Raw genomic sequence first — 11,773 nt, forward strand, 5'->3', positions numbered from 1 at the left:
CCCGGTCCGGGCTGCAAGCGCCCGCCGGCCGCTTCCGCTCTCGGCGCAGGCGCGGCAGCTCGGCCGGAGAGCGGCGGGGGTCGGGCGAGGAGCGGACGGCGCTGGCCAGGATGGTGCTGGAGAGCGTGGCCCGCATCGTGAAGGTGCAGCTCCCCGCGTATCTTAAGCGGCTCCCAGTCCCCGAGAGCATTACCGGGTTCGCCCAGCTCACAGGTAATCTTTGCCTTCACCCAGTCCCCATCCTTGTAAGCTTCCCAAGGCGGAGGGTGGGGGCGGGCATCTAAAAACCCTCGGGCCGAGGGGCGGGGCGGAGCTTGGCGGATGGCTCGTGACCCGGTGAGTCTGCGCCCCGAGGGAGGTGGGCGTGCGCCGGCGCTGCTGCCTGGGAGCGTGTGTGAGGCCACCTCTCGGTACTTGGCGGCCCGAGGTGCTTATCCTCGTGGCTGTAGCCAGTATCTTTACGTGGCGAGAGACCAGGTTTTTGCAGAGAAGGTGCTGAGTTGGGAACGGGCCCATCTCTTTCATCTCCATCGCTCCCTGCAGTGTGCCTGTTTAAAGCAGGGTAAGTCATCGTTATCTAAGGCACTGTGTATCAGACTGTCCCAGCTCTTGGCTGGGTTTTACCCACATCGTGTGGGTGTGACTGTGTGGGAGAGAAACACAGACATGCACATAATATGTATTGCTGTTTTATTTAGCAACAAAATTAGAAAATAAACTCCAATCCTATAGGAGAGAGTTGACCTATCATGGGGTCATTTGAGGTCACCTCCATTACTACGGGCCTGGAGGCAATTTAGTTTCCTGGAGTTGAAAGAAAGATACCTTTGCTAGTATGATGGACCAAAAATTAGAAAATGAAATTTAATGAATATATGTAACATCCTGTACTTAAGTTCCCTCCTTTACAAAATAGAACCCAGAACTCGGGATTTCACATCTAAAGGATGAAAATTTCCAGAATGCAGTCAACACTTGGAAGATTTTGTTGGGTTCTGAGCTTTACAATGTAAGTTGGGATATTGGTGAACCAGACACAGGGACTGATTAGGATGATGAGGGGGGGGAAAAACATATTAATAAAGCAAACATTGAATTCATATGTCCTGACTACCAGGGTATGTAAGCATGAATTAAGATAATTCTGAGGTAAATAGGGCTGCTTAGCTTGGAGCAGTCTGGAGATCTATGGTAGCTGACTTAAAATACAGTATTTGGAAGGCTGACCAGCGGAAGAAAAATAAGATTTATTCTGTGTAGACCAAAAGACAACTAGGGCCAAATTAGTGATAGTTATTTGAACATGGATTTTAGCTCCATGTTCAAGAAATTTTTTTTCTTTAATTAGAGAATACTTTACCAAACAAATGGTGCTTTGAGAGCTATCCCCTCTCAGAGATTAAAAAAAAAAAAAAAAAGCAGTGTCTGGAGGTGGATAGATTAAAATGTGATAAACTAGATGACTGTTCTAAATCTAGAAATTCTTTGCATAATGGTCATAGACATTTGCTCTTGACAAATGGATTGTGAGATTTTTAACACTTTTAGATGTTAAGGGGTTTGATAGAAAGCATGTAATTGAATAGAAAGAGTGGTAACTGAGTAATAAACATTAAAAAGAAATATCTAAACATAGGAACAACATAAAAGTAACAAAATGAAAAAACTTTCAAATCATGTGTTTGTAAACATCAGTCTTCTGTTGATTTTACTAGTTTATTCTGATAGATTGCAGCAATTATGTAAAATTTTGCCTTTTTCTCCCCTTATCATTTCTTTTATTGAAGTACTTTACATATTTTAATGTATTCCTTATCTTGTTGTAATAACTACGTATGTATATAATCTTATTATAGATTAGCATCACAGTAGGCCTAACCATTCCCCTGCAGCTGGAAATTTGGAATGTTTTTATATATATATTTTATTCATAATGTTCAGTGGTAAGTAGCTCTGTACCAATTGTTATTTTTTTCCTTCTTTGAATTATACCCTTGAATATATTCACTAAATGGTAATACCAGGTCAAAAGGATATGATCATTTTGTGACATTTGTTCCCAGTTGCCAACTTACCTTAAATATTTGCATAAATTAACAGCTGAGTTTTTAATAGTCAAGAAAGAAAAAAGTCCCCTTGCTCCCACCTCAGTCCAGTTAAACCTGAATTATGTGTGTTGATTCTGATTGTAGCAGGTTTTATATTCATTTCAATTTTCTGTAAACAGAGTATAGTTGAAGCAGATTGGAAAGTACGATATTTGATTTAGCGATTAGAAGATTTTCAAACCTTTTTTTTTTCTTCTCAGGGATTCCTACTGTCTTTCTTCTCAGGGATTCCTAATTCCTTAAAGGCATTAAGGAAACTCAACCTAAACCTTTTCCCTCTTGAATCAATAATTTATAGTAGTTTCTTCTTTAAAGCTGTTAAATAGTTAATGTGAAGACCAATTCTCAGAAATAATGACAACTCTGATAAATATCTTTATAGTGCATATTTAACTTAAGTCCCATTACGATGGGACAATTTAGTTCTCATTGTAATGTCCATTTATTTAGGAAACGTTAACATATTTGTAATAACTACTTTATGACAAAAATGAGATAGTCTGTTTGGCACTGGATAATGAGAATATAACAGTTGCAGAATCTGTTTGGGAGCACTATGAAAGAAAAATTGCAATGACCAATTTCCTCTCTGGGTCTCGCCTCCTGATTAGATGGTAATAGCTAATGACATTTGGCTCTCTTGAATGAACTTCTTGTAGAATCCATCTTAGACTTTTTTTCTTTGCTGAAATTAAAACCTGGAAGATAACTTTTCAATATAATTGTTTAAAATGTCTACCGGACCAAAAATATTTTCATTTTCTATCTATGACAATTAGAGCAAAAAAAAAGTTTCAATTCTCATTATTGTTGCCTGTTTTTCCTTCCCTGTTTAGACCCAGTGGTTTTTTAAAAGCAATGGACTCTCTCATGATGACTCTGCGTTCTTAGTAAACACTTGAAGATCCTTAATTACTATACAGTATTTATAGATAGCCCTTATCTATCAGAAATGCCTTATCTATCTTTGTTTAGGTTACATTGTTAAGAGTGAGGCTTTTAAGGTAAATTAGTGTAATTCTGCCCTTTGGAAGTATAATGTACTCAAATACATTGACTTTTAAAAAAGCTTTCCCTGTCATATAAATTTTAAAATAGAATAACAAAACTTCCCATTCAAAAGTCAGAAAAGTTTATATCTAGATTTAAAAGCTAGCTATGAAACTTTGAATATAGTAGTTCTACCCCACTTAAACTAGGTAGCTGCTTTGAAAAGTAATGGTTTTGCTCCTAAAGACAAAGCAATGAATCCTAAGACTATAATAATATTTTTCCCAGAGTAACACAAACATGTCAGAGCTGACCCTTCAAGGGCATTAGCTCTAGAAAGGGCCAATTTTGAGCAAAGAATTTAAGAAATGGAACAGTTGAAAGCATGTTCATAGCAGCCTTATTTATGATAATCCCAAACTGTAAGCAACCTAAGTACCTAGCAACAGGAGAGTGGATAAAGGAATTATGGTATATTCATAGAGTGGAATACTGATTAGTAATAAAAAGGAACAAATTAATCACTGGATGAATCTCAAAAATTTTATATTGAGTGAAAAAACCTTCGGGTATAGGAATCAGTGGTGGGGAGATAGACTAGAAGGGGACAGGAGAATACTTTCTGGGGTGATGAAAATATTTTACATATTTTTACTCATTTTCAGCGGAGGCTACAAGGGTATATTTAATTGTCACAGCTCAGAGCTAAACACCTAAGATCTGTTTATTGTATGTAAATTTACCTCAATTGTTTTTTTAAACAGAACAAAAGGTGAGTTTTTTTAATAAGGGTAATAAATCATTAAGTTCAAACTGAAGAGTTGCATTTATTAACATGTAAATAATAAAGGTTATTTCTGAAAGATTGAAGAATTTTATTTTAGAAAACTTTTATTTTTGAGAATTTGGTAAAATATTTACATAGTTACTGTAAGTTGTAAAAGTTTTTTCCCCTTTTCCTAGGTAGACCGACTGTATTTAAAAGTCAGTGTAATTAAAGATTATACTAGCCTTTGTGGAGAACAATTTTGATGTCATTAAAACATTTTCTTCCATGTAACCACTCTGCAATTTAGAATTCCTCAAGTCATCAAGTATTTATTGAGCACTTACTATGGGCCAGGCAGTGCTCTAAATACTGGGACACTGTTGTATTTATAGTCGTGAGTGGAAAAAAAGATTTTAAAATTGATTATTAATTTCATTTTATTGGCCCTTTGGTCCTGAATAACGTATATTAGGTTTTAAGTGGTAATAGTAATGCCATCCATTAAAAATATTTTACTTTCATCTTTCTGTGGTTCAGAAATGAAGTCATTTCTATGTTTTACCCATAATGATACATAAAAAAAAGTTATGAAATTATCAGCAGTCAAGTTGCCAGTATTATTTTTATAGTATCATTATATGCAACCTTTTTAAAAAGGAAAAAAAATACAGCAAAATAGAAATACAACAAAATGTTACCAACTCTTGAATGGTGGGATTAAAAGTTATTTTGTTTTTTACAACTTTTCTAAATTTTCAAATTTTGTAAAATAAATGCTATTTCTGATAATCCTAAAACAATTTAAAAGTGTACTGTACAAAATATACATTATACCTAACAGTTAGTAGGTAATAGATTTCCCTTCACAGTACCTAATGTATCTGCAGTAGCTCAATATAGATCAAACAGGTTCATAGGAAATAGCCAATCTTAAAGGTTGTTTTTTAATTTCTTGTTTGATTTTTCTGTATTTAATATTTATTCATCAAAAATCAGCCTTAATAAATGTACTTAAAATGATTTAATTGAGCTTTACAGACTATTATTTTCCTTTATTATCTTTTCTGTAGTTAAATTGAAGTTTGTCATCTTTAAAAAGTAGATTTTATTAAACAAGACTGTTGTATAAATTGTTACTTTGTTGTAGGAAATAATAGTACCTTTCATCACTGTATTACTATAGAGTAGTGTTTTACCAAGGAATTAAGTGTGGAAGGACAATGTTTTCTGAAGTAGATTTTAAAACAGTATTAATACCATTTATTCCCTGAGATTTGTGTGTTAAGCTAGGAAATGCTAAACTTAAGAATCTAAGTTAATGTTTTCATCTTTACATTCTCATTTACTTTTTTACTTTGAATCACTTAACCTCTCGTGACTTTTTAATTTTGTAGTATACATAATAATACTTAATGTTATTCTCCATTCAAAAAACATGTATTGAATAAGTACTGTTTCAAGATACTATACTGGATGTTGGGGCCAATAACAATCTAAGATATTTATTGCCTGATCTAGAAAATAAGTATAAATAAATAATTACGGTACAATATGGTGAGTGAGAAGGGGACTGACATTTATGCTCTACATTCATTAAGTCACTCATTTAACATTTATGAGGTATCTACTTTGCGCCAGGAAGAGTAGTACACAGCTCCTTTTCCTACAGGCTCATGGAAGAATCAACTTTATAAACAGATAACAGTAGTATGATAAAAGAAACTTCGGAAAAGGGGCTTGGAAGCAAAGGAGGGAGTGATTAATTTTGCTTTGGGAAATGAAGAAAGATTTCTGGAGGAGGCATATTTGACCCCTGTTTTAAATGGTCCACATGAGTCAGGCCACAGATAGAAAGACATGGCAGACAGAAGGAATTCCTTATGCAAAGGACACAGGAAGCCTGTCACTAGGTAATAAGTAGCTTTGGCTGGCTTCAAGTACATGAGGGATGGGATATTTGTGGGAATTGAAACTGTCAAAGTAGCCTTGCCATGTTATAGAGATGGTACTTTATAGGAACACTGGTCTATAGCAGCACTATCCAGAAGCCTTTCTGTGATGATAGAAATGTTCTCTGCTGTCAAATACGGTAACCACTAGCCACATGTAGCCCTTGAGCTGCTGAAATGTGACTGGTATGTCTTAGAAACTGACTTCTGAATTTTACTTAATTTATTTAAATAGCCACATGTGTATTAATTGTGTTTTTTATTTTCTATATTTTATGATACTCGGACAACTTGGGGGCCGTGCTGGCCAGGGAGAACTTGCCCCCTCCAAGGACTGGCTAATGCCAGGAGATAGTAAACTACTTGCCTGTGAGCATACTTTTCATATGCAAACCAACCAATCCAAAGCGTACACTCCAACCACTTCCTTTATCTAACTCTCACTTACCAAGCCAGTATTTCCCCTGCCCTAAATCACCCAGGGCCAGATATGAGACAACTAGGGACCACCCCTATAGCCCAGAGCCCACTGAAATTATTCAAGCCAGCCAGTCCTAAATGTTTACTCTGCCCTACCTTGCCTTTTCTGTAGAAACCACAATAAAAGCTTGTGCCCTTTTACCTTCTGCCTGTGACCAAGCCTCGTACTTCCCCATGTGGTCCTGGGTGGCACGGTGTGCCCCCTCCTCTTGGGAATTGTAAGTAAACTTTTCTTTCAACGCAGTTGTCTCCATGTCTGTCATCTTACCATACCTGAGTAAAACAGAATCCTGGGTACAAATCAAAACAGTGTGGCTAGTGGTTACTGTATTGGACAGCACAGATCTGTAGGTAGACCCCTCCCCCACAAGAAACAGTTCTTTGTCATTTCCAGAACTTTAATTCATTCAAAAGATTTATGTGGGGCTTCCCTGGTGGCGCAGTGGTTGGGAGTCCGCCTGCCGTTGCAGGGGACACAGGTTCGTGCGCCGGTCTGGGAGGATCCCACATGCCGCGGAGCGGCTGGGCCCGTGAGCCATGGCCGCTGAGCCTGCACGTCCGGAGCCTGTACTCCGCGACAAGAGAGGCCACAGCAGTGGGAGGCCCGCGTACCGCAAAAAAAAAAAAAAAAAGATTTCTGTGGAGTCTTTCCACTCTTCTTATGAGAATAGAACAGCCAGCTTGACTGGCAGGATCTTACCGTTACAGAATTTCATTCTGGTGACTAAAAGATTATATCCCCGAAGATTTCTACTATATGACATAGTCAGGTTTAGTTAGCGAAAGATTTTTTTCAGGGGAGTTGCTCCAATCTCCATAATCTTAATAGAAACTACCATTTATTGTGTAACTTCTCTGTGCCAGGCACTCTTACAGGTGCTATTCATACGTAAATAGGTTGATTCGTCCACAACTCATAACAAACCTTTGGCGTGGTGTTGTATCAAAAATAATTTCATTTTGGAAGAGTTAATATTAAGCCAGTCTTTGAGTAGATTTACTGAGAGAAGAACAGATAAAAGTTTAGATCTGGGGGCTTCCCTGGTGGCGCAGTGGTTGAGAATCCGCCTGCCGATGCAGGGGACACGGGTTCGTGCCCGGGTCCGGGAAGATCCCACATGCTGCGGAGCGGCTGGGCCTGTGAACCATGGCCGCTGAGCCTGCCCGTCCAGAGCCTGTGCTCCGCAACGGGAGACGCTACAACAGTGAGAGGCCCGCGTACTGCAAAAAAAAAAAAAAAAAAAAAAAACGTTTAGATGGGTTGAATTTCATTCATAGTGATTGAGAACAGGCTTTGCACTTACTGTCCTGGACTAAACCTGCTTAAGCTACAGTTTATGCACATGAAAAATGGGAATAATAATGGTGCCTACCAAATACAGTTGTTTAAACTAACACAGTGTTAAACGAGGTAATACAGTTGCACTCTTAGCATAGTCTGTTCATTTATCATTAATATTTATTAGTATGCCTTAGCACATGACCTTCAATTTTTCTTTTTCTCCACTAAGCTATTTCTACATAGTGTTTATTAGCAAGATATCAGGTTAGCATTCAGTGAAGGATGACAGATGATAACTCTTTAAAGGCAAAGGATTCCCTGCAGAGCCCAGCAGAGGCAGAGTACTAGCCAACATTTGATAAATGCATGCTGAGACAGTTATCTTGGCTTCCTGGTGTGTTTGTCTCCACAGGCATAGGAGAAACATATCATTTATAAGTGATATAAATTTCATTTATATCACTTATATTCCCTATCCCCCTAAGACAGTGCTGCGTACTACAGAAGGCTTTCATGAATAAGATGTATCTAATGAGAATATTCAAGATGTGAAAATTTCGACTAGCTCTTTAAAATAGCTTTTACACAACATTTAGGTATTTCTTTAGGAATCACTCTGCCTTACCAAAAAATGTAAATTAAAGCATTGAAGACGTATTCTTTCTGAAATTATAAATCAGTGGTAAGCTATTACGGGATATTCTGTTGTATGATTTTAGACATGGTGGAAATGTTTTCTAAACCTATAAAATATATCACATTGAATTTAGTTTATAATTATGGTGATCATAATTCCTGAAATAAAACTAAACACAAATATACTTAGTGAGGATAATTATAGGATATTTGGTAGAGGACCCATTTCTGAAAATTTTGTTTTCCAGTTTCAAAAGTCTCAAGTCAACCAACAAATAAAATAAGATGGTCCTAGGTATAGGTGCCTTATTCACAGTTTTACAGATAAGTTAGATAGTTAAGAAATTAAAGTGAGAAGTGAAGAATAGATAAAGAATAAGCTCAAAGATGAGACATGCTGTTTAAGTTCCTTTTTTTTTAATTTTTATTTTTTGTTTTTACAGTAGGTCCTTGTTGGTCATCTGTTTTAAACATGGTAGTGTACATGTCAATCCCAATCTCGCAGTCCATCCCTATTTGAGTTCTATTACAAGAGCACGCAGACTTTAACAAATCTGTACATGTTTAGTTTCAGAATGGCTTCGGTTATTGCCTTTCCTTGGTGTACTTGCACTACTTGGCTACCTTGCGGTTCGTCCATTTCTCCCGAAGAAAAAGCAACAGAAGGATAGCTTGATTAATCTTAAAATACAAAAGGAAAATCCCAAAGTGGTGAATGAGATAAACATTGAAGATTTGTGTCTTACTAAAGCAGCTTATTGTAGGTGTTGGCGTTCTAAGACGGTAAGATGTCCATTTACGTGTCCACTAAAATTTTGTGCAGTTAAAATGGTTTTGCTTCTTAAATCCCCAGTTTTGTGGTCCTGTGAGATTAGGGATTTTTTCATAGTATTCAGCACTGAAAGTCTACTCTAAATTAAAGGTCGCCTCTTAATGATCACTATATTTCCTACATTAGAAAAGTTAGACCAGCACAGAAACTTGGTTGGGCAAATTACTTAATCTTTATTACTCTGATCGTCAGGTGTTTTAAAATCTGATAATATATCAATATCACAGAAATTTTTGAGGATTTAGTGAGACGATGTATGTACAGTGCCTTGTATGTAGTATGAGTTAGTAAATGGTAAGTATAATTACGGATGATTTTTAATGTGGAAATTAAAAGTGAGTTTGATGGATGCAACTAGAGATTATCTTACTAAGTGAAGTAAGTCAGACAGAGAAATACAGATATTGATACAGTATGATATTACTTATATGTGGAATCTAAAGTATGACACAAATGAACCTATCAATGAAGCAGAAACAGAATCACAGACATAGAGAACCGACTGGTGCTTGCCAGTGGGGAAGGGGTTGGGGGAGGGGTGGAGTGGGAGGTTGGGGTCAGCAGATGCAAACTAGTATATATAGGATGGCTAAACAACAAGGTCCTACTGTACAGCACAGAGAACTATTCAATATCCTGTGGTAAACCATAATGGAAAAGAATATTTTTTTAAGAAAAGAATGTATGTATGTATATAACTGAATCACTTTGCTGTACAGTAGTAATTAACACAACATTGTAAAGCAGCTATACTTCAATTAAAAATAATAAACCAAAAAAAGGAGTAGTTTGGAGTGATAAATTATAAGTAGTTGATGAGATCTAGTTTGATCGTAGGCTGTTTGAGGCTTTAAATACAATAATGCTCATCATCACATCCTTTGTAATAACAAAATCTTAGAAACAGTCTAGCTATCTGATAATAGAGGAATGGTTAAAGTATGGTATAATACAAGTGATGGGATATTAGGAAGCTATGAAAAGCCATGTTTTTTAAAGAATATTTAATAACATGGGAGCATGATGTAATATAAGCTAGAAAAGCGTATTACAGTATGATCTCAATTTTGCTTAAAAAAAATGAGTACACAGTACAGAGGAAAAAATATACCAGAATGTTAATTATTGTTACCTATGAGTAAGTTTTTAAAAATATTTTTAAAGTATTTTTTAAGTGTTACAGTGTACATGAGTTTTATAGTAAGAAAACGTTATGAAATCATTTATTTTGAATTTAAATTACATCCTTTTAAAATTTAAAATAAGTAATGAGGTGAGCTCAGATTTAGAGCTTTATAGAAAATAAGAGCTTATTTTGATGTCCTTTTATAACTACTGTATTGACTTGTTTGGAATCATCCAAAGCTTTTTATTTAAAATCTACCAAATAATTAAATACTTAAATTTGTTAGATTTGCTGTAGTATTGGAATGTAGTTAGGTTAGATAGAGAATATATCTGTTACTCAGGAAAGCTATCTGATGTGTTTCTCCCCCCAAAGTAATGGCCTTTTCTTTATAAGAGCATGTCACAAATATTTCTATTTATTGAATCATTTAAAGAATAACACTTGTAATTTTTTTCCTTTTTAGTTTCCTGCCTGTGATGGTTCACATAATAAACACAATGAATTGACAGGAGATAATGTGGGTCCGCTAATACTGAAGAAGAAGGAAGTATAATAGTAATGAATTCGAATGGAATTCAATTGTGTGCTGTAAAAACTTATAACAGTATTTTTCCATTCTTTGTTTATAGAAGATCTTTCAAATGGTGGTCTTAATTATTGCTACTGGTTGAATAATTATTTCTGCCAATTTATTTTCTTGTTACACTACTGTTTATATTTGATACTTTGTATATTCAAACAGTCATTTATATAAAAATTAAATTGTGCAACCCTTTCATTCTGACTTCAAAGAATTAATGTATCTTCCTACAATAAAACCAACATGTTTAAATTTTAATTGAGAAAGCTTTTGACAGTGAGTCCAAAGCTGTTTGTTTGAATGTCAATATTTTCAAAAGAAACTGTACTTTAAAAATTTCTCTCTATATTATTAAATATATTATTTTTTAGTGCTCTTCTGTTTTGATCATTTGAAGTGATTTTTCCCCTTTTGGCCTTCTGTATTCCATGCTTTTTAGATCAAAAAGAAAACTATTGCTGTCAAGAATTGCTTGAGTTTTCAAAGAGAAACTCTTTACTTTATAAATATTGTTCTCTATAAATACGAATATCCCAATTTCAGAAAAGACAGGAACTGGGTATAAAAAGTTTCAACAAGGAACGATTATTTACATTATAAAAGACTTGTTTACTTTATAAAAGACTTGTTTGTGTCTGTTTACATGTGTTGTGTGTATGTCTGACTCAGTGACAGGGTGGGGTGGCAAGAACACTTACAGCTAAACCTCGTGAGCTGCTGCAATTTGAAGGTCAATTAAAAATAAAGTAAATCTGAATTTATCTTAAGATGATAAGAGTTCAGTGTTCAAAACTGAGTCTATATGAACATTTTTCTCTTTATTCCAGTGTATACCAATCAAACATAAAATACAGAAGGCTTGCAAAATAAACTTACTGGAGAATCTTTAAAACTTGTAATTTTTTAGCCTAAGAGTCTATTTAATTTCATATTGCAATTCTTATAGTAATAGCTATCCTTAAGTCTGTCTATTAAAGCTACAGTCCAGTCAGTTCACTGTGCTTGCTTTATATATGAA

At 35.6% G+C, this 11,773-nt stretch overlaps 1 protein-coding gene across 1 annotated transcript; it reads left to right on the forward strand.

The window, feature by feature from the left end:
• Positions 1–25: 25 nt before the first annotated feature.
• On the forward strand, positions 26–11,131 carry CISD2 (CDGSH iron sulfur domain 2). Its single transcript, XM_027117029.1, has 3 exons — positions 26–213; positions 8,783–8,997; positions 10,639–11,131. The coding sequence occupies exons 1-3, from the start codon at positions 111–113 to the stop codon at positions 10,726–10,728; spliced, it is 408 nt and encodes a 135-aa protein (XP_026972830.1). The 5' UTR covers positions 26–110; the 3' UTR covers positions 10,729–11,131.
• The last annotated feature ends 642 nt before the right edge of the window (positions 11,132–11,773 follow it).

Source organism: Aethalodelphis obliquidens, unplaced genomic scaffold, assembly GCF_003676395.1.
Source record: "Aethalodelphis obliquidens isolate GAN/ISIS:26980383/991018 unplaced genomic scaffold, ASM367639v1 scaffold17, whole genome shotgun sequence".
In the NCBI taxonomy this organism is placed as follows: Eukaryota; Metazoa; Chordata; class Mammalia; order Artiodactyla; family Delphinidae; genus Aethalodelphis; species Aethalodelphis obliquidens.